General features: G+C 41.1%; 1 protein-coding gene across 1 annotated transcript in view; it reads left to right on the forward strand.

Annotated features, from left to right (window-relative positions):
* The first annotated feature begins 266 nt into the window (after positions 1-266).
* Positions 267-23,121, forward strand: part of UEVLD (UEV and lactate/malate dehyrogenase domains) — a 37,970-nt gene continuing 15,115 nt past the window's right edge. The window contains exons 1-7 of the mRNA XM_075545985.1: positions 267-419; positions 2,051-2,135; positions 4,081-4,146; positions 5,562-5,725; positions 9,585-9,720; positions 11,848-11,966; positions 18,157-18,259. Of these exons, the coding sequence (XP_075402100.1) occupies positions 378-419; positions 2,051-2,135; positions 4,081-4,146; positions 5,562-5,725; positions 9,585-9,720; positions 11,848-11,966; positions 18,157-18,259 (715 nt within the window). The 5' untranslated portion in view covers positions 267-377. The remainder of the gene's footprint in view (positions 420-2,050; positions 2,136-4,080; positions 4,147-5,561; positions 5,726-9,584; positions 9,721-11,847; positions 11,967-18,156; positions 18,260-23,121) is intronic.

The raw sequence follows: 23,121 nt of genomic DNA on the forward strand, positions 1-23,121 counted from the left end.
GGCTGGAGTGTGTTAATGGCCAACAACTATTTACAAACAGGTATGTCTCCACTTCGACGTACTTAAAAAAAAAAAAGACATCGTGTTTCTTTTACCTTCTTTCCTGCTCCGGTTCCTTCACTATTTCCCTTCTCATAAATATTCCCAAGTTTCCTTCCTGCGAGCCGGCTCCTACAGGTTTAACGCGCTCTCGGGCGCGCGCAGGACAGAGCCTCGAGCCCGAGGCGCTTTCGCGAGAGCGGCCGGTCCGCGTTGGACAGGGGCGGGTCTCGGACCGCTGAGGAAGCTTGGTCCGCGGCGGCCGCCGTCCCGGGCTGCACCCGGAAGCAGGTCCGGGGACCGGGTTGGCGGTGCCCGGTTGCAGGTCTTTGCTGGAGATGGAGTTTGACTGCGAGGAACTGAGGCGCCTGCTTGCCAAGGTCGGGGCAGCTGCTGGGCCAGGTCTGGGGCCCAGGGCTTGGGGGGCGCCCCGCCCCCGGCCACGCCGCCTTCCTGGCCGGCCGTACGGCTGGATTGGGGGCTGGCTAGTATCGCCGCTTGGGGGACCGGTCCCTACCGGGTGCTGGAGTCAGGCCTGGCTCCGATTCCACCCCGACGCCATCGCTTGGACCCCTCTTCTGCACTCTGTGTGCTCTCTCCCTAGAAAACGGCCCCCCGCACACGCTCTGCCTTTACCTCCCCACCCCCCGTCCTTCTCTGTACCGGAACGGCCTCATCTGTGCTCTCGCCACACTCAACCTCGCAGAGACCCGGCTCTGATGGCTCTCCTTGGAAGACTGATTCATTCTTTTCCTGCTTGAAAAAGATCAATGACTATATTGGGGAGTAGTTAACGCCGGTGAATGTAAAGCCCTGAGTCGATTTAGGAGTGAACTTAGGGTTTGAAGGCCCGGGAGAGTTCCTCGATGGGCTGGTGGGAGGGCTGACCGCGAGGATTGGCCTCCATTTCTGCGGCAGGACTAGCACCAGCTTCCTGGTCAGAAGCCACTTAAGTATTCATTGCCAGGAGAAAGGCTACTTTGTGGTATATTCTTAACCAGGAGGAACAATATACTTTGTAGCAATGAAAATGAACTACTGTGTGCAACAGTACCGATACATCTTAGGAACTTTTATGAGTGGACACAAATTGGAGATTTTTTAATGAAATTATATTTTGATAAGCCTAGAAACAAGGAAAATTAAGCGGTATGTTGTTGAGGGTTACACACATACGTGATGTAAATTTGGAGGGGAAAAGTAAAGGAATGAACACACTATTCAAAGGCAGGCCGAGGAATTGGAAAAGGTGTACTCATGTTCCGGAATTAGAAATGTCCTGGGGACTCGCTAATATTGTGGCTACTGGCCACTTATGTCTGTCGAAAGGATTTGCAATTAGAATGAAAGATTCCGTTTCTCAGACACACAAGTCACATTTCAGGTGCTCAAGAGCCTCTGTATGTGTTGACCATGATGGGCAGCACAGATAATAGATCGTTTTCATCAACTCAGAAAGTTCTGTTGGCCAGAGTACGTGCGGTGTTCCATGGATGTCTATCTGATTATTACTCTGCAAAATGGAGGACGTTGGATGTCATGATTAAAGGGCCAGGTCCTGGATTTGAGCTGTGATTTCACTTACTGTGTAACGCACCCAGTTGCTTTGATGCTCCAGCTCTCCTTTTGTTCTGCTATTGCAAGCCCTGCCTACCTAGTAAGGAGCCCTGGTACTATAGTGAATTGCTGTTGAGCTGCTAACCGCATGCCTAGTGGTTCAAACCCAGCAGCCACTCCACAGGAAAGAGCTGAGACTTGCTGCTCCAGTAAAGATTTACAGCCTCGGAAATCTAAAGGGGCAATTCTATTCTGTTCTTTCCTGTGGGGTCAGTATGAGTCAATGGAAGTGAGATTGAGTTACTTACCTACTAAGGTTCTCTTAGAAGGGTTAATCCAAATACTATTGATGTCTGTAAAGCTCACACCTAGCACACAGTATTCAGTTAATTAACTGTAATTATTGTTGATCATAGTTTTACTTGGATCTTATTGTCACTTTTTTTCTTTTCAGTACAAATTCAGAGATCTAACTGTAGAAGAACTGAAGAATGTTAATACATTTTACCCACATTTCAGATATTCTGTGGACACCTATGGTATGTATCAGATCTTATAGTAGTTCCTGCAATATTTGAACGATTGCTTATTTGGTTCTAGAGAACTTCAAAATCATAATTTCTCATTTCTCTCATATCACCGTGGGTTTGTGGGGAAATATATAAGTTAATAGAACACATATTGTATTTGTTTTCTAATGCTGCTCCAACAAATTGCCAAAAAGGGATTCTTTAAAGCCTGTAAAGAGCCGCTGCGAGTCAGAATCAAGTGACTAGCTGGCAGTAGAGTTTTTGTGTTTTCTTTTTTGGTATGGCTTGGATCTAAGTTGTCTAATGTTTTAGTTACCACTTAATAAGAGAAGATCTGGTTGTCTAAAAAGATTGTACTGTGTTTCATGTATTTCTGTGTACAACCCAGACTTGGAAATAACAATTTGTGTCATTACCTCGTATACCATGAATAAAATACTATGTCACTCTGGCATTTTCTAGTCTAGTTCACTTAAAAAACAAAAGTTAGGTGAGACATATTGAAATTTATCCATGAATTAGTCAAAACATTTAAAAAAAACTATATGAATAAGTTTTACATTTGAATTAGTTTTGTTTAAAAACTATATCAAATTCACATTTACTTATCAGAAATCTTGAGTTATTAAGATATTTCTTTAGAAATACCTAATTTTATATGTGGAAGAAATTATTAGATTCTAATCCATTTGTATAACTGGAGATGCTTCCATATATTTTATTTACATTCTCTTACATGTTTTGTATGACCAAATCTATGAGATGATATGATTGTCTTCATTTTCAGATAAAGAAATGGAAATTCATTTCCATAAGTTTAAATTACAGAGCTAAGGAGGAGTTGGGGTTTGTATCTATATCTAGCATCCCATTCAACTTGTGCTCTTATACATCTGCCTTCATTGTATGGAGTTGATGCTCCGTTGTACTAGCTTACACCCATTCTCCTTTCCTCCTGCCTAGAAGAAGGGATCTCAGCGCCATGACACTAGGCGAACTCAAACTACCGCCCACGGGCCACATGCGGCCCGCCAAGGACATTTATCTGGCCCGCCAGGTGGTTTTGCCGCATTTGTTTTTTTACTTCAAAATAAGATACGTGCAGTGTGCATAGGAATTTGTTCATAGTTTTTTTTAAAAAACTATAGTCCAGCTCTCTAATGGGTCTGAGGGACAGTGAACTGGCCCCCTGTTTAAAAGGTTTGAGGGCCCCTGCGTTAAACCCTCAAATTACGACATTTATGTTATCAACATACATCGTAGTATCGATAGCAGTGGCCTTCATGCGTTGTAATTCTATGTGAGTTTTTTACATCATTTGGACAACTATTTACACCTGTGATCCTTTCATGCACCTTTATTACCTCTTACTCCCCAGTATGCCACTTAGTGATGAAAAGGGTGATTTTCAGGACACTGACACCTGAAAAAAGGTTGAGAATTACTGGACTAGAGAAACTAAAGAAATTAAGCATTTACCTTTTAAGAGGTTGCTTTAAGGGATAAACTAAATTATGAAATTATATTTTCTGAAAAGGAGTATAGCTGATTGGTTACATGTGACAATTGTTTAATAATGTCCCCATAGCTCTTCCTGCTCCACTTCTTACTGTTTTCATATTAGTGATCTCCTTTTGTCCTTATGAAAACCTTGTGAAGCAATCTTTATTGTATTGATGAAGAATCTGAAGCCCAAAGAGGCTAAAGGACCAAAAGTCACATATCTCTCCATGGGATGGTGGAGTTTGGTACCAGAGCCTCACATCCTTTCAGCTGTATCCCTTCACCTTTTAAGAAAATGGCATCTAGTCATTCCCCCTTGTCAGTGTTGTTAGTGATCCTGGGTGGTGGTGATGGTTTTTAGAGACTAAATGTCTGTTCGTGTTGATACCGTTTTGTTTTGCTTTTCTGCCCTTCTTCTGATTGCAAACTTGGGGGCTTTTTTCCTTTGCAGTTTTTAAAGATAGTTCCCAGAAAGACCTGCTGAATTTTACTGGCACTATTCCAGTGATGTACCAGGGTAAGTTTGGGAGTTTAAATGTGGGTATTTTCTTAAAAACCAATCCATTTAATGAGAACTTAACATTCACAACATATTTTCATATATGTGTGATCTGCACAGAATCTCACAGGGCATGACAGGGTCCCATCCTAGTCAAGGAAAGCTTAGGTTAGTGCCAACAAGTTGGATTCTACTTCAAAAACATTTTGTAAGTGACAGTTACTTTCTCCTACTGTGCTAGTTGCTTGGGTAGAGAAGAGGCCATGAGAGACTGTAGACTCACCCTTGTGGAAAACTCTCCCTGCTTTCTGGAGAAAGCTACCAGGGTCTCGTCTTTTTCTCCAGACACTGATGTTTTGTTCTTTTCCCTCCTGCGTTTGCTATAGCACTATCCCATTTAATAGGTGAACCTGAATCTCAACCTAGTGAGAGGCTTATCCAAATGGCTAGTTGTGGGCAATGATGGTGCAGCGGTGAACCTCACTTTCCAAGCAGGAGATCCAGGTTTGATTCTGGACTCTGCACCTCATACACAGAAGCCAGCCGGCCAGTCACTGGATGTTTGCATTGTGACTGTCATGCTGAATAATTTTCCAGACCGAGGTAGACTAGGAAGAAAGGCCTGGGGATCTACTTCCAAAATTGAGCGAATGAAAATCCTATGGATCACAGCAGACTAATTTGTATCCCATCATGGGGATGGCGTAGAACATTTCTTTCCTTTGTGAATGGTGTGCCCTGAATTGAGGTCAACTTGGCAGTCGCTAACAACAACACAGCTACATGAGGATCCTATAATTCCCATTCTGCAAAATATTATTCAGTAATTTGTATATGATAGTATATATAATTTTTGAGCTCCTTGAAAGCCAGCATCAGATTCATTTTAGTTCATTTTCATTGGTTTGTTTGGTCATTCTTACTTATTTAAGGAACTTTTATTGAATACCCAGTATGTGTTGGAGTTATAGATGTGAATAAGGCATAATCCCTTCTGTAAGCAAATCATTTCAATCCAGAGTAAATTTTAAAGTGAAGTGATGCCTTTCGAGAAAAGTTGGATAGCTGTGTTTGGGTTGAGAAAGCAGATTACATAGAGATGATGCTGCATCCCAAACTTTTGACAGGACATGCCCTGTAATTCTTTATAGGCTTGAACAGGATGCTCATTGTCCTAATTAGATTTACTGAAAAGTTACACTGGTGTTGTCCTAATGGAAGTGTTTCTCTAGTGTAAATATGAACATAAGGGGAGAAACAGGCCTTGATATACATGAATTATATAAAATTTATAAATACATATTTATATATATTTATAAAATATATGCATATGTATGTGACCTGTGTTTCTTAAAACGATGCCTAGCCATACCATAAATATAATGGACATACTTCATTCTTGCTTGTATATGTGTTTACTTTATCTCGAATAGGGAATACATATAACATACCAATTTGCTTGTGGATTTTGGATTCTCACCCTTTTGCCCCGCCCATTTGCTTCTTGAAGCCAACTGCAAATATGGGAATATCAGTTGGGAAACATGTGGATGCTCAAGGCAGAATATATTTGCCCTATCTCCAAAACTGGAGCCACGTAAGATCAATTCGAATTTTTTTTCAATAAGTTTTATATTTCTGCATATTTATCTTTAATCTTAATGATAAATAAAATATATAAGTAAAATATATAAGTAAAATATTTTATCTTATGTCAATGCTATGAGTTAGATGGTTTTTGAAAGTAATTTGATCATACCTTAAACAGATACTAATGGTGCCTTGAGATTAAGGTTTATATAACAATAGACTTGTGATTAAGGTAAATGTTCACCTGAAGCATGTATACATTATTTTACTATGTCTCTCAACAATCCTGGAGTATATACTACAGGGAAAAGTATTTTGGCTTTCATTTTTAAATGATATAACTACCATTTTAAACAAATAATCAAAGTTATTGAGGTATAATGTCATTCATTTTTTTACTTGTATGAACACGTGCAAGGAGGGAAATGCCGTTTTCCTCAACTCCAAGTGGATAACGGCTCTGACGTAGTGCAGTGTGGGGTTTCATAGGTCAGTGTAAGCGCCATCAATGAATCAGGTACAGACCTGAGGAGTTCAGTTTCCTATAACAAACTCATTATGAGTAACTATTCCAGGCATCTAAAACAGAGGTCATAGACTCAAGATTAAAGTGAAGCACCATCTCAGGATCTCACAAGAACGTTTCTTGCAAACAAGCTCCTCACTTATCTGAGAACAAGATAGATATCATTTTTCCACCTAAGTGTGCATTAAGAGATCATCTCCAGGTCCATGTTTTGCTTCCTTCTGAACTTCTCATTCAGTTACCTTCCTGCATCTTCTTCTCCATTCGGAGCCTCATATGTGCCAGGCCTTGTGATCCAGGCGTGAACACAAAAGGTAGAAGAAGCCCCATGACTCATGGGACTTAACTGAAAACTCATAGCCTGTGACTGCAACTCTAGTTTCAATAAAGACTGAATCAAGGGATTTGCAGCGTCTGGTTTACTTCCATACGATTAACTGACAAACACTGGGGCCCGACATTTAGAGAAGATTAAACAAAATAGAAGAGAGTATGGTCAGATCATTTTAATCCCATATTTTCTTCTTATGATTTTAAAAAGTATACCGTGGTCCAGTGACATGAAGTATATTTGGGGTTTTCTGGGGATGGGCACCTTTTCAGAATTCATAAGTGACATTTTCACCAGGACTAGGAGTAAGATTGGCCCTAAATGGCAATGTGTAAGTTCATTTGGTGCTTGAAGATCCACATCCACTTCGATGGTACTGGTAACAGCCGCCCAGCCCTCCTCTCGTTGGTGCTCTGGAGCTGCTGCTGATGTGTAGTCTGATTGCCCTCCTCCCGAAGCTGGCCAAGCTGTCAATGCATGCAGATTTTTTAAGAGAAAAATTCAGATTGACTGGTGCTGCTAGTCAAATTATAGCCCTAGTTTATAGTACACTGTTTCAGTCCCCATTTTTCCAAAGTGCAAAATATACATCCAATTCTATGTATCAATTGTGATAAGAGTTATTTATACAAAGTCCCCAATAAAATGATTTAAAAAAAGAAAAAGACACATCCAAAAATTGAAGGGATGTAAATAATTTTAAAATGTAGAATAAGTTTCAAAAGACATGACATTGTTTGGATTGCCCTACTTAGAGATACCACCCCTAAATTCCACATGCAGTTGAGATTATAATTATGTTGTCTAATTATACGTAGTATAATGATATAGAATTTTGAAGTAGGTGGGGATCGAGAGGTCATCTACGCTGAGGAGCACAGACTGTTTCCCCAAGGCACCGAAATGGCTGCAGTGGACCTACAACATTTTGTCTTGTAGTGCTTTGGTTTTGTTCTTGATAGGAATTTGAATGTTTGCAGGTATGTCCTACCCACTTTCCAGAAACCATTCCTCCAAGTTTCTGATACTGGGCAGCTTCACACCTCAGTTACTGCCTGGTCCCTGAAGGTGTTTGAGTCTTTCAATCCTATGAGCTTATCCTCTTAGTGTATAATAAGTGGGAACCAGACTCTGAGACATCAGTGCTTTTTTAAATTAACGTATGAGGAAATGGTGTAGGGGCCACGTTTAGGAGGAGAAAATCCAGCCCCACACAAACCCAAGGCAGTAAGGCGCAGGTCAGACATGCCTCCACTCTCCCTCTTTCCTCTGCCCTTATTTTTATTCCCCCCACGGTACTCTACTTGTCTGCTGGCTCGGATAATTCAGTGCAAAGGCCACACAGAACTCACAGATAATGCTCATAATGGAGGTTCAGCAGGAAAGCTAACAGGTGACCCTAAGGTAGGCTCGTAAAACCTTAGGGACTCTCGTTGGCCCCAGCCTAATCTATGTCTGTTCTTAGGCCTCTGCACTACATGGCCCCTTGGTCTTTACTTCCATGAGCCAGGAAGTCTGCCCACTGGCCTGCTTCATAGTCTTGGGGCTCCTCCTGCGCTCTGTCTCATGGTCTCTGCCACGGTGTGGCGCGGCCTCTGCTGCCTTTACCACGTCAGGATCTTGAACAGCTGTGCTGCTGGTTCTTCCTCGATCCCGAGAATTCTCTCTCTTCTTGGTTCTGAGATTGCTTTCTTAGTGGCAGGGTGTTAGGGTGAGGGGGGTCCCCAACACTCTAATGGGTCCTCAGGAGAAACTTTGCAATTGTGGAAATAGTAAAGACAGACAGACAGTGGGACACAGGGGCTCCTCGTCCCATGTCAGGACTGAGAGCATGAATGTACTTTCAAATGGGTACATATGATGGGGCTTCCAGATCTTTCATAAGGCATGCACATCATACAGCTAACATACACATAGTCAATAGGTAATATCATAAGCGCGTAACATAATAAACAAGGAAGCGCATCATCGTCTGGACCTAGTGCTAGTTGACCTTAAACCCTCCTGAGTTCTCCCCAGGGGGCTGCTGCACTGTAAGGTGGTTTGGCTATAGAACTTGATTGCTCTTCTCTGCAGATAACCATCAGACATAGTGAAGTGGCGCGACACAGAAATGATTCATCTATTATGGTGGCTCCTTTAAGGCTGCTCTTTATGGAGGACTATTGCAGGGGGCTGGTGTGGAGTGGCTGGGAAGGGGGCCTGGAAAAACGTGTATTTGAAAACATTCCTATCTCGGGACAAGGGAGATCTTTCTCAAAATAGGACTAGTTTTCCAGACCCCTGGTTGTGAGCGTAGAAATAAGGTTAAGTACGTTCTACCAAGTCCTCAGAGTACCACAGGACAGCAGGGGAATGGCAGAACTGACTGGTCCCCGAGTTAGAGTCCATCCTAGCTTATTGCAGTTCTGTGGCATACTGATAGCAAATGGGCTGCTAGCCCCAGAGCTGCCGTTGGAATTCCCAGGCGCTCCCTGGGAGAAAGATGGAGCTTTTTATTCCCAGAAAGAACTAACGCTCAGAAATTCAAGGGGCAGTTTTACCCTGCCCATAGGATCATTGAGTCAGCATTGACTTGATGCCTATGAGAGATGCCTTATTTATGTGGTTCTACCCAATCATTTGGTGGGAGAGAAATGGATGAAAATGCCATATTAAGAAATTGCCCGTCACCACAACATGCTACTAGTTCTTCCTAATAAGCATAGCAAACATTTTTTGTACCCTCACAGTGTATGGTTTGCATGGCTTGCCTCATTTGTTTCTCATGGCAGCCATCTGGCTGTATTATTCACATTGTGTCTCGCTGGTGGCTGTGGATTAGGCATTGGGCAGCTAACCACAAAGTCAGCAGTTCAAACCCACCACCACTCTTAGGGAGAAAGATAAGACTGGCTACTATTGTAAACATTTACAATCTCATAAACTCTATACATGGCTGCCATGAGGCAACTAGGACATTTGGTATTCTTCAGCACAATGTAACTTTCTCCTTGTGTGTCTCTACAGCCTAAATCTGTCATTGTTGGATTAATTAAAGAAATGATCGCCAAGTTTCAAGAAGAACTTCCCCTGTATTCCCGATCGTCCTCTGACGAGGCGCGGCAGGTAGACTTGCTAGCCTACATAGCGAAAATCACTGAAGGTTCGTACTCTACATTTGGTTGCCTTGAGAGTTAGCGTGATGTATTTCTCACGGATTCCTACTTTCCTCCTTGCTTTCCAGTTCACCTCCATAAATCAATGTGTGTCTGTGAACCATTCTTGTCTTGCTCTGTTAAAAGAAAGAAACCCTCAGTTGATTTAGAGTTAATTGGGACTTAAGGCGCCCCATGTATTTCAGGGTGCACGTACTCTGCACGGACTTCCATGACTGTGGCTGCTCCCAAACAGAGCAATCGTCCTTTCACCTGGGACCCTTCTGAGTGGATTTGGATTGCCCAGTTCTCAGTAACCCAGTGCTGACCCATGTGTCCCACCCAGCGACTCCGATTCTAAATCACTCGACATAGATTGATCACCTGCCATTTTCATCATTTGATAGGCACTCTTGTTGACTTCATTCTGTATATTAAACTCTGAAGGTCTGTGAGTCTTGATATTTCCCACTGAGAAGTCAAATACACAGAAGTCCTAGTAAGGTGCTAAGGGCTTTGTTTTTGTTGCCATTGTAGACCAGAGCAGTAAAAATCAATTTTAGAATTATGAAATCCCATTTTGGATTTCTATATATTGTGACTTAATATCTTGTAGAGTCTTATTGTAATCTCCAGGCTTACAACCAAGAGGGTCCCCAGGAGCAGTTGAGCAATTGAGGGGAAATAATGAGACAGACAAAGCACGCAGGGTGCTCACCTTTCCATGAATCCAGGAACAAGAAAGAGAGCGAATGTATTCTCCAGCAGGCTTATATAGTCTTGGGGCTAGCAAGCCCCAGTAGGCACATATGTAACATGGTGGGTAGGTACTAGAGGCATGGCCGTAACAGGATGGACAGGTACCAGAGTTACGATGGTGGCTTAACCTTGGATGCTCCTGAACTCTCTCCAAGGGGAGCAATCTATGATCAGTATCAGAAGGAAGTCAGCTTTGGGAGGGGCGGACAGTAGAGTCTGCTGGCTCTGAACAGCAGATAGTCTCCGAACCTGGAGCACGTAGCAAGCAGCCATATACTTGTAAGAACCATCTTGAAAGTAGCACTGCTTAAAAAAAAAAAAAAGAGGACCTGATGCAAAGGGCTTAAGTGGAGAGCAAATGCTTTGAGAATGATTGGGGCAGGGAATGTATGGATGTGCTTTATTACAATTGATGTATGTATATGTATGGATTGTGATAAGAGTTGTATGAGCCCCTAATAAAATGTTAAAAAAAAAAAAAGAAGAAAAGAAAGTAGCACTGCTGTGGGGGGACATTGCGGGGATGATATGTAGTCAGGAGAATGTGCCTGGGATTCATCTCCAACTCACAGATGTGAAGGCCTTCCTCCACCAGAGTCGCCGTGGCCCTTCAGGCTCTCTATTATGAGTGCAGAGAATTTGTCCACATATGCTCTCTTCCTGGTCCTCAATTTCCTAAATCTTATTAGTAATATTTTGAAAACATTTGGAAAATTCTGCTTCTTAAAAGGATGGCCCCTAGTTAGTGGGACATTTGACATGAGACTGTAAACTTCCCAAGTTCTCTTGTTTTACTTGCATTTGTTCATTTCAACAAATATTTCTTGAATGCCTAATATCAACTGGAACTGAAAGGAGTCCTGATGATATAATGGTTAAGCACTCTCCTGCCATCTGAAAGTCCAGCAGTTCAAACCCACGAGCTGCTCTGAGGGAAAGCAATGTGGCAATCAACTTCTATAAAGATTTACAGCCTTGGAAATCTCCTGGGGCAATTCTGTGTCCTGTAATGTCCATATGAGTTGGAATTGACTTAGTAGCAGTGTTGGTTTTTTAAAACTTTTATTATGGACTGGAAGGCCTGCATAGTACAAACGGTTAACCAACAGTTGGGAGGATTAGCTCCATCCAGAGTTGCCTCAGAAGACCAGCCTAGCTCTTTACTGTAGACATGCCAGCCTACGGATTGTAGTTCTCTTCTGTGCTCAGTGAGTTTTCAGAGTCAATGAATCAGAGCTGATTTGGTCAAAACTGTTTGCTTTAATTGTGAGTTAACCCTGTGTGTTCTGTTTGAGATTTGTTATCTTTTTAAAGAGATGTTGAAATGACTTTTGATACGTTTTGAAATTCTCATGATAATCCACTTCTTTTTGTAGGTGTCTCAGACATAAATTCAAAGGGCTGGACAAATCCTGAGACTAAAGCAATTAATAAAATTACTGTGGTTGGAGGTGGAGAGTTGGGCATTGCCTGCACATTGGCAATTTCAGCAAAGGTATGGAAGCATGATTGCTGCAAACACACCCACTCCTCACTTACCAACTATCTCGTCACCTGACATTTCATATTTACCACCAGTAGTAAAGAAAAACCTTCTGTCGACTGTTTCCACATCAATGATGTACATCTGGCAGCAACAAGTGCCAAGATGTGAAATGAGAGTAGCATCAGCTCCAGTGGTTAATTTGGCAGTACCATGATTCTCAAGAGTTTGGCAGTCATGTGATGTTGACATTTGGTAGTTATTGATATAATATGACATGTAATGAATGTTGGCAGCCATGTAATGATGTAGTCATGTAATGATGTAGTCATCTCCATTTTATTAGCTGATGTGGTCTTCCTGTGGTAACATAACATCGATTTCCACATAATGACCTGGTCTTCCCTGGAACCTACCCAGGTTGATAAGCGAGGAGCTAGCTGCACATCTATCATCGTGCTGTACTTCCAGGCAGTGTGGGTTGGACAGTCAAGAAATCATGGCTTCATTTTGTCATGTAGGAAAGTCTTATTCTTAAAATATATTTACTAAGTTGGCAAAAAGCTCTTATCAGGGATGTTGCCTCTTAAAGAGTAGTTAGTCATTGAATAGGCTTTGAAAAAGTAATTTAATGCGCTAATCACCCTTTTCCAAGGGAAATCTCAAATTGACATTTATATGATTTAATCACAAGTTCTGTTCTGTTTTCTGAGTCATGTTGCTTTAATTAAGCTCTTATTTCATATAATGCTTGCTAATTTTAGGTCCTTCTGAAATGAGCATTTTTTTTTAAAAAAGATTGACTTTTTTAGGATCATAGCTGCTAAATTGGTATTTCATACTGGTTTAAGACTTATTTTTTCCCTTGGTTAATCCTTTTAAACTAAATCTTCCTGTATAAATTGTTTACAGAAAGGCTTAAACCCCCTTCCATGAAGGCTCAAAAGACCTGCTTGCCTTTCTCTAGGGCAGTAGTTCTCAATCTTCCTAATGCTGTGACTCTTTAACACAATTCCTCATGTTGTAGTGACCCCCAACTATAAAATTATTTTTGTTGCTACTTCATAACTGTAATTTTGCTACTGTTATGAATCATAATGTAAATAATATGCAGAATATATTTTGTTATAAATTGAACATAACTAAACATAGTTAAAGCATAGTGATTAATCAAAAAACAATATGTAATTATCTGTTGTGAAATATTTGTGTTTTCCGATGGTCCTAGGTGACCCCCCCAAAGGGGTCACGACCCACAGGTTGAGAAATGCTGCTCTAGGGTCTAGCATCCTGGCAGCAGAGGGCCTTGTGCCTCTTAAGAGATGTAGCCCGGGAAAGCATAGCTGTTCTGCTAGCTACTTATTTGGTGGCTGGCATTTGTTTTTCTTTTCAATTACACTTCGATTTTTGCCATCCAAGAATTTCATGGCAAACATGACCCCATCCGTCGTCCAGCTCTTTCAGACATTTCCTTGTTCCAAAGCGCAAAGAACATTGAAAACCATGTGATTTGAGGCCTTTGACGATGGCCAAGCTGCCGTTTTGATATTATGTAAATCCAAATGTGCAGAATTCCGGGGGAGGGTGGTGGTGGTTGTTGTTAGGTGCCATTGAGTTGGTTTCGGCTTCGTAGCGATCCTGTCTACAATAGAACAAACACTGCCTGTCACGCCATGCCCACCATTGTTCCTGTGCCCGAGCCACCGTTGCGGCCACTGTTCTCAATCCGTCTCGTTGAGGACCTTCCGCTTTTTCATTTCCCCGCCCTTTACCAGCATGATGCCCTTCTCCAAGGACTCGTGTCTCCTGACCATATGTCCAAAGTGTGTAAGATGCAGTCTTGCCATCCTTGCCTCCTTCACAAAGGAGTGAGTACTCTGGCCGTATTTCTTCCAAGACAAATTGGTCTGTCCTTTTGGGGAAAGGTTGAGAGAATAAAAACCACCTCCAGAAGTATATAGACCTAGGTGGAGGGCATGTTGAAAAATAATAGCTTCATATTTTGACATTTTTAATAAGACTTTTATTTTTACTTATGCTCCTGTTGTTAGCCACCAATAGCATTGATGGACATTTAGGGTAAGTTCCTGTTAGTCGTTTGCTATACTATACCTGAATGAGTATCTTTTTTTTTTATCAGAAAGTTCATGTTTTACAAACACAGCATAGATTTTATACATGGATTCACCACTTTGAAACCAAGTCTGAATGAGTATCTTATACATATTTTATCATTTTACACATGTACTAGGAAACTTATAGGGTAGTTCCCATGAGAATGAAGGATGGAGTAAAGGAAATGCTATATGTTAAATTTTCAATAGAAATAATGAAATTATCCTTCATCTCAGTTGTACATGTGTACATTCATGTGCACTGTATATGGGAATATCTCTTTCCCTATCCTACCATTATTAAACTTTTGGGGGCTTGCTTGTCCATTCTCCTGAAGAATGTTACTGCTGAAGAAGTGAACGTACACACCTCATTGTGCAGTAGCAGCCCACAGAGCCTCCGCTGATCGCATTCTGTGTATGACTGCAGATGTCGCAAACTATAGTCGTTCCTTTTGTTCCCCACCATTCGTCAACTTGAACCTCTTTATTTCTTTGCAAGAAGACTGAGTTCTACACGAGGTGCTGGAAGACCTGTGGCAGGGTGACTGGGGCCCCTCACAATCACTGTGCCCCTTCAGTGGGACAATGATATTCCCTTCAATGTCAGCAGTCTGGTTGGTAAGAACTGTCTTCATTCTCTCAGGAGACGCAGCAAAGATCTAGCCTTTATTTATTTTTTCCACTTGATAATGTTTTTATTGAGTATAAATCTTTGAAAAACCACAATATTAAGTTTTAATTCCTTTTTTTACAGTTTTATCAGCACATAATCCACATATCATACAACTCAATTGTTCAATTATATCAAGAAGAATTCGCCAATCATTTTTCATGGTAAAATCACTTTTAAAATGAGTTGTGAAGTCATCAGTTTCAGTTCTCCCTTCTTATTCCCGCCTACATTGTTTGCTCCCCAAACCCCTCACCCTCCCTATCTCCCACCCCTCTCCCCTACAAACCCTTGCATCAGTTATTATCCCTATCATCTACTCCTTCTGTGCTTCACAAACTGGAAAAACCAACAGAAACAAAATAAAGTGACGAGGGTAAACTAATAATAATTCAAAGATAAAAATGCAAATAATGTATAAGAAAGAAAAGACCACCATCAGTATTTCAAAGTCCAGGGGAGAAATTTTTGTCATGGAACAAGCAAGAAATACTTGCATCTAGAATAATTTCAGGTTGGGTCAAGAGGGAGGTCCACTGGCCACGATCAAGTTTGGTCCAGTATAATCACAGTTACAATGACCTCTATCTGATAATAAAACTATTCAAGACCCTTGCCTGTGGATAGAGGGGATCTGGCAATGCCCTAATCTGATTAGACACTCTGCAGATCGGTTTTGAGCTTCCACTGTCCTCCATAGCTTTCCACAATATTTGTCCATTAGTCATCTTTGAATTTTCTTATTATCGTCTTGATTCACACAAGATGATGTCCTTCTTCCGTGTGGACTTAGTTTACTACTCGCTTAGATGGCTTCTTGGTTGAATGCAAGCCTTTAAGACCCCAGACGCTATTCGGATTGATAGCCAGACACCATCTGCTTTCTTCATCACTCTTTGCTGCAGTACCTGTTTCTTCAGTGATCACTTCATGAAGGTGCGGATCTAGCAGGGCCCTGTTATCAGAACTAATTTTTCTTGGATTGAGGCTAGAGTTAAGTGGGGGGACCCAGAATCTATCTGCTTGTCTTTGGGATATGCATGACTCAGGTTTACTTGGCAAATCTATTTTATCAAAATGAAAACCCCATAAGAAAAACAGAAACCACCCAGCAAACAACAAAGAATAAGCAAACAAAAACAAGCAAACTAAAAGCAGAAAAACAAATAGAAACAGAAAAGTAAAACATTGTCAATCATCCCCCTGAGGTATAAGGCAATTGCACCGGTAACATCAATGTTTCCAATGACACAGCACTCTGAACACTGTCGGTATGAGGTGCCTATTCAAGTACAGTTCCACTTTTAGCCTCAGCCCTTCACACATGTGTTAGTCTGGGTACATTAGAGAAACAAATGTATAAGAGAAACTCATGTATAAGAGAGAGTTCTTTATAAAAGTTAAGTGCACATCAAGAAAACATCCCAACCCAGTGCTGCTCAAGCCCACAAGTCCAATATTAACCCTTATGTCCAACACCAATCCACAAAGTCCTCCTCCATCTCACAAAACATACACTATGATGCCTACTGCAGGAGGAAAGCCAAATCATGCATGTATAAGCATCTCAGCACTGGCAGGGGTCTCCACAGGGCTGCTCCAGCATCCAGGGCTGCATCAGGGTAGGTCCAGTTGGCTTCTTGGATGTCTTGCAGGAAGTGAAGCCTTGCCAGCTGAAGCAGGGAACTGATTAAAGCAGCTGCACCATGGTCCAACCATCACAAATCAAGAGACCTGATAACTAGAAAGGCGAGACTCACTGCAGCCATTTATCTATCCACCCTTCAATTAATCCCAAATGTGTTTATCAGTCAGGTTGGTACAACACAGTTCAGTCTCCCATTCAGTTGAGCTCTGTTTACTCTATGCATGGGGTTTGGTGCCAGGGGAAACTTCCTGGATTGATTCTTCCAAGTTCAGTTCCCTGCCCAACAGATCAAGACCTGCCATGCCACCCACCAGGTCCAAGGTCATCATGGTGTTTAGTCAGTGGCATGGTTCATTGAGGGTTGGGCAGAAGTGTATTTGTAGTGTCTACCCAGGGACATGAAACCTGGTCCATTGCTGCCCCCCTAGATTCCCTACAATCATTGTTTAGCATCCTTTCCCAATGTGAGGTTACTTCTCCCAAACACCCACCAAACTCACCAACAGAATGATCAGCATCTCCTCCAAAATGTAGATGCTCCTCTCCCCTGGTCTTGGCTGATTTTCCGGCAAGGTTCTCCTTCCATTCCTGTGGATGCCCATTGATTTGTCTCAGCCTTGTCTCAGTGTTGTATGGCCTCAAGTCGATGGTCTCCTCCCATTTACCCCCTCTGGGAGGAGTGACCCCAGACAGTGTCAGGTCTCCTTCAAAGTGGCTCTTGTGAGGTGCGTAAAAGGGAGGTGATGTATGGTTCCTGACCAAGAAGTAGCCTTCTCCCTTATTGTTTAGGAATTGGTTCCTTAAGATTTGTCTAATTGGTATTTCTCCTTATAATGACAGACTCATACAATACTTGTCCTTTTGTAATTGACTTACTTCATGCAGCATAACCGTTTCCAGGTCCTTCCATGTCATGAGGTATTTCATGCTTTAATCTGTTTTTAAGGGATGCATAGTACTCCATTGTGTGTATGTACTATAGTTTATCCATTTTTCTACTCTTTGGCATTTGGGCTGCTTCTAGTTTCTTGCTATTGAGAACTGTGCTGCTAGGAAAATGGGAGAGCATTTATCCACTCGTGCTGTGTCTCGTTTCTTTTGGGTATTGCTGGATCATATGGGATTTCCATTTCCAGTTGTGCTGGATCATATGGGATTTCAATTTCCAGTTGCTTCAAGTATTGCTATATCATTTTCCATCGTGGCTTTATGTATTTGCAAGTCCACAAATAGTGTGCACAAGTTCCAGTCTCTCCACATCCTCGCCAGCATTTGTTGTTTTCTGTTTGGGCTAGCATTGTGGGTGTGCCTTTAGTTTTTAAAAGAGAAACTTGGTGTTTGTGTTGGCTTTCATGCTAGAAATGAGCTACTAAAGTAGACCTAAAAATATCACCCTAAATATATATATATATATATCACCCTAAGCGCTTTGAGTATGGAAATATGACTTCAAAATAAACAAACTTAAGAACTATAAACATATGACATATGGAGAATATCTCATTTTTATTATCAAAAGAAGCCTGTGACAGATGATGTCTGAATTATTCCGTCAGATTGGTTTTCAGTATTTAAGCCTCACAGATTACATCATTCAGATTCACATTAATTTTTTTCTTGCCTGTCACTTTTATTGCCAATCTGTCATATTTCCTCATTAAGACAACAGCTCATAGGCTCACATATTTTTTCAGCCCTCAGTGAGCTTTTCTTGAGTGCCTGGCCACCTCCAACGTAATGCTGTTCTTTTTCTTATTGTCCAAACAGGGCATTGCAGACAAGGTGGTCCTCTTAGACTTCTCAGAAGGGACTAAAGGAGGGACGATGGACCTTGACATCTTCAGCTTGCCTAATGTGGAAATAAGCAAAGGTCTGTATGGTATTCTACTCAGCTTGAAAGATGCTTATCTTGTTTGTTCTTGAATTTGAGTGCTATATTTTTTAAAAATTGTTTTTAAAAGATATCTAGCACAACAGTTGCCAATTTAGCATTGCATGTGTGTGATTTAGTAACATCAGCTACATTAATCATGTTGTGTAACATCACCAATACCTGTTACTCACTTCTTCCTACCTTACAAGATTGAGTCTGAGAATTTTACCACTTAAAAGCACCTAAAGTTCATCTTGTCCACATCCCTCTTTTTACAGATTGGGAAACTCAGGCTTAAATAAGTTAAGTGACTTGCCCAGGGTTATACAGAGATTATAATTGATTATATTAACAAGAATCAAATGTTGCAATAACATTTGAATTGGTCAGAAGTTTGTCTCTGGTTTATATATACTTTAATATGAACCTGTTTTCCCTGATTGTTTCCTTTCTTATAATGTATTCATTAAAGTCACTAGTTCTACAATTAAGTAGTCCAGGTGGCCCAGTGGTTTACGTGTTGGGCCGCTAACCTCAAGGTTGGCAGTTCAAAGCTACCAGCTGCTCCATGGGAGAACAATGAGGCTATCCATTCCCTGTAAATATTTATAGCCTCAGATACCCATAAGGACCAGTTCTGCTCTGTCCTACAAGGCTACATGAGTTAGAATTGACTTGAAGACAACCGGATTGGTTTTGAGTTGGTTTGGTTTGATTTTAGAGTTGGACAGAGGTTTGTACCCTAGCTCTACCACTTTTTAGTTCTGTGGCATTTCTCAGGCACTGGAGTCTCTTAAACTTCAATTTTCTTACCTATATGATGGGAATAATGCACACCTCTGAGTATATAGCAGAGTGATAAACCAAGGTTGTGTTAGGCTGGGTTGTCCACAGAAACAGAACCAGTGAGACTCATAGTAGAGGTAAATAAATAATTCATGTTTAGAAGTCATCCCAGCCCAGTCCAACGTAAGTCCATGGGTCTGATGCTAGTCAGAGCCCTCTTCAAACTCATGTAGCTGCAGGTGCTGCAGGCAGGCACAAGAGTCACAGCAAGCAGGAGGGCCCCAGAGGTTCTCTTTTTAAAAGGCCACACTTCCAGAAGGTGTCATCAATCTGTGACTGAGTGACACATTGGGCCCCACCTAACACTTTGATACAAATTCAAGTTGACATAAAATCTGCCACAAAGATCTTTTAAAAATCACATTGCTTTCACTTAAAATATATTGCTAATAAGTTGTCATAAAAACAAAAAGGTTTTTTATCATTAAAATATTGTTTCTATCCTCTTAATTTTTAAAACTTTTGCATATAATATACAATTAATGTAAATCTTTTAGCATATATGTGTGTGTACATACACACAGGGACCGAATTTAGGGGTATAGGCTTTTAAAATATTTTACTCACAGGGTTGGATAGTCAAAACTTCTGAATACCCTTAAATTAGGGTATGCGTATTTCCTAAAGCCTTTCTCCCAGGTTATAGCTATGATCAGATTGTGGTAAAATGTTTTTGGCCTTCTTTTACCTCTGTTTCTTGAATAAAATTATTGTGGTCTCACAAGCCAAAATGTATTAACAGTAGATCAAAAAAGCTGAAATTATACCTAAGGAAATTGGTTGTCATTTCTCAAAAGAAGATACATAAATGGCTCTTAAGTACATGAAAAGGTGTCCGACATCATTAGTCTTATTAGGGAAGTGCAAATTAAAACCACAGTGAGATAGATACTGCTTCATACCTACTAGAGTGCTAATATCGACAAGAAGAGAAAACAAAAACAAGGATGATGTGCTGGAAAGGATATGGAGAAATTAGAACCCTCGTTCGATGCTGGTGGGAATGTAAAACGGTGGTTCCTGTGGAAAGCAGGCATTTCTTCTACGAGTTCCACTGCTCTCATGTCTCCCAGCAGTGCTCCTACTTCAGAAAGCAGGAGACTGAAAGCAGGATTCAAATATTTGTACACCAATGTGCTTTGCATCATTATTTATAGCAGCCCAAAGGTATGAACTGCCTAAGTGTCCATACCAGTAGTTGACTGGATACATAAAAGGTAGTATGTCTATACAGTAGGACATTATTTAGTTACAAAGAGAAATGAAGTTGTGATCCATACTATGATGTGGATGATGAATCTTGTAAACATACTGAATAAAGTAAAAAAAAACCCAAAAAGACAAATATTGTATGATATCACTTACATGAAATATCCAGAATGGTCAAATTAATTAGAAACCTATGTTTATTACCAGGGGCAATGGTGGAGGGAAAATACTGCTTAAAGCGTATTGAGTTTCTCATTGGCGTGATAAAGTTTTGGAACTAGATAGTAGTGATGATTGGATAACATTGTTATCCACTGATTTGTACACTTAAAAGTGGTTAAAATTGCAAAATTTAGATTATACAAAGGTCTTCAAAAAGTGTGCGGGAAAAATTCAGTCTTTTAATTCAGTTTTTTGTGTGGGAACTTTTGAAATCCCCTGGTATATATATTTTAGCAAGAAAAGAAAAAGTGGTTGTAATGGATGCCGTAAGCTTCTGCATCCCTGCGATGGCGATGCATTCATTTTTCTTTTCTGGAAAGAGTATGATGTTGCTCTGATGAGTCTTCTGTGAGTCTCCCGTCGAGGATACCTGGGGAGCTGGATATTCTCTTGTGCCTGTCATTTCCAGGTACGGAAATTCTCCAGGGATGTCTTCCCTCTTTCAAATCACTTTAGGAGACTCTTTAGTACGTGGACCCTAGAGGTTGTGGCGCCTTCCAGGACCTGAGGAAATTGTTTCTTCCTGTGTGGCTCATTAACCATCTATAACTCCTGCTTCACATAACTGCAGGAATAAGAATAGACTCTCCAGAGTAGATGTCTAGCACATGTTGCTTGGTACCTAGGAGGGACTATGTAATTGGCTTTGACTATTGACTGAATAGACATCATCTTAGGACTTCTGTGTCTCCATTGTGAATTGCGGTATTGTATCTTCCTGGTAGCATTTAACTGCTCTACATGAAGCAATTAAAAATACTATGTTCACTAATGTCTCATACTATGTACTCTGGCATGAGGGTCTTCAAGGCTGTCATGTTGCTATGGATCGTAATTGCCTTGTTGACAGGGAGTTTGGTTTGATTTGGATTTTATGGCCTGAAGGAGCACTAATAGTACAGTGGGTTAAGTATTGGGCTGGTAATTCAGTGGTTCAAGCCCACCAGCTGCTCCACGGGAGAAAAATTGGTCATTTTTCATAAATATTTACAGCTGTGGAAAACAAGCAAGCAGTTCTGTACTGTTCTATAGGTTTGCTCTGAGTCTAAATTGACTTGCCAACAGTAGGTCTGGTGTTTGATTTTTAGGGCATGAAGAAGTTTATTGATAATTCTGAGAAATAAAGCCCATTTGGAAACTAATAAATGACCTAGCATGACAGGCATAAATTATTGCGACTGACTGGTCATCCTAGAGATGTACTTTGCTCCATTTGGATTTTTCAAAATAACTCATTAAAACATTTTTTAATCACTTTATTAGGGGCTCATTAAACTCTTAATATAATCCAAACATACATCAATTGTGTAAAGCACATTTATACATTCATTGCCCTCATCATTCTCAAAACATTTGCTCTCCACTTAAGTCCTGGCATCGGGTCCTCATTTTTCCCCTCCCTCCTCACTCCCCCCTCCCTCATGAACCCTTGACAATTTATAATTATTTTGTCATATCTTTACCTATCCGACGTCTCCCTTTACCCACTTTTCTGTTGTCCATCCCCCAGGGAGGAGGTCACATATAGATCCTTGTAATCGGTTTCCCCTTCCCAACCCACCCTCCCTCCACTCTCCCAGTATCGCCACTCACACCACTTGTCCTGAAGGGGTCATTCTCCCTGGATTCCCTGTGTTTCTGGTTCCTATCTGTACTAGTGTCCAGCCTCTGGTCTAGCCAGACTTGTAAGGTAGAATTCAGATCATGATACTGGGGCGGGGAGGAAGCATTTAGAAACTAGAGGAAAGTTGTATTTTTCATTGTTGCTACATCGCACCCTGTCTGGCTCATCTCCTCCCCAAGACCCCTCTGCAAGGGAATCTCCAGTGGCCTATAAATGGGCTTTGGGTCTCCACTCCGCACTCCCCCCTCATTCACTACAGTAAGATTTTTTTGTTCTGATGATGCATGATACCTGTTCCCTTTAACACCTCGTGATTGCACAGGCTGGTGTGCTTCCTCCATGTGGACTTTATTGCTTCTGAGCTAGATGGCCGCTTATTTACCTTCAAGCCTTTAACACCCCAGATGCCATATCTTTTGATAGCTGGGCACCATCAGCTTTCTTCGCCACATTTGCTTATGCACCCATTTGTCTTCAGCGATCGTATCATGGAGGTGAGCACACAATGATATGATATTTTGTTCTTTGATGCCTGATTACTCATTCCTTCAGCACCTCATGATCACACAGGCTGATGTACTTCTTCTATGTGGGTTTTGTTGCTTCTGAGCTAGATGGCTGCTTGTTTACCTTCAAGCCTTTAAGACCCCAGATGCTATCTCTTTTGATAGCTGGGCACCCTCAGCTTTCTTCACCACATTTAGTTGTTCACCCACTTTGTCTTCAGTAGTTGTATCGGGAAATTGAGCATCATAGAATGTCAATTTAATAGAAGAAAGTATTCTTGCATTGAGGGAGTAGTTGAGTGGAGGCCCAGTGTCTTTCTGCTACCTTAATACTAAACCTATAAATATATACACATAGATCTATTTCCCCATCCTCATATATAAATATATTTGCATATATACATGTCTTTATCTAGACCTCTATAAATGCCCTTTTCCTCCCAGCTCTTTTC

The sequence above is a fragment of the Tenrec ecaudatus genome, chromosome 4 (assembly GCF_050624435.1).
Source record: "Tenrec ecaudatus isolate mTenEca1 chromosome 4, mTenEca1.hap1, whole genome shotgun sequence".
Taxonomy (NCBI): Eukaryota; Metazoa; Chordata; class Mammalia; order Afrosoricida; family Tenrecidae; genus Tenrec; species Tenrec ecaudatus.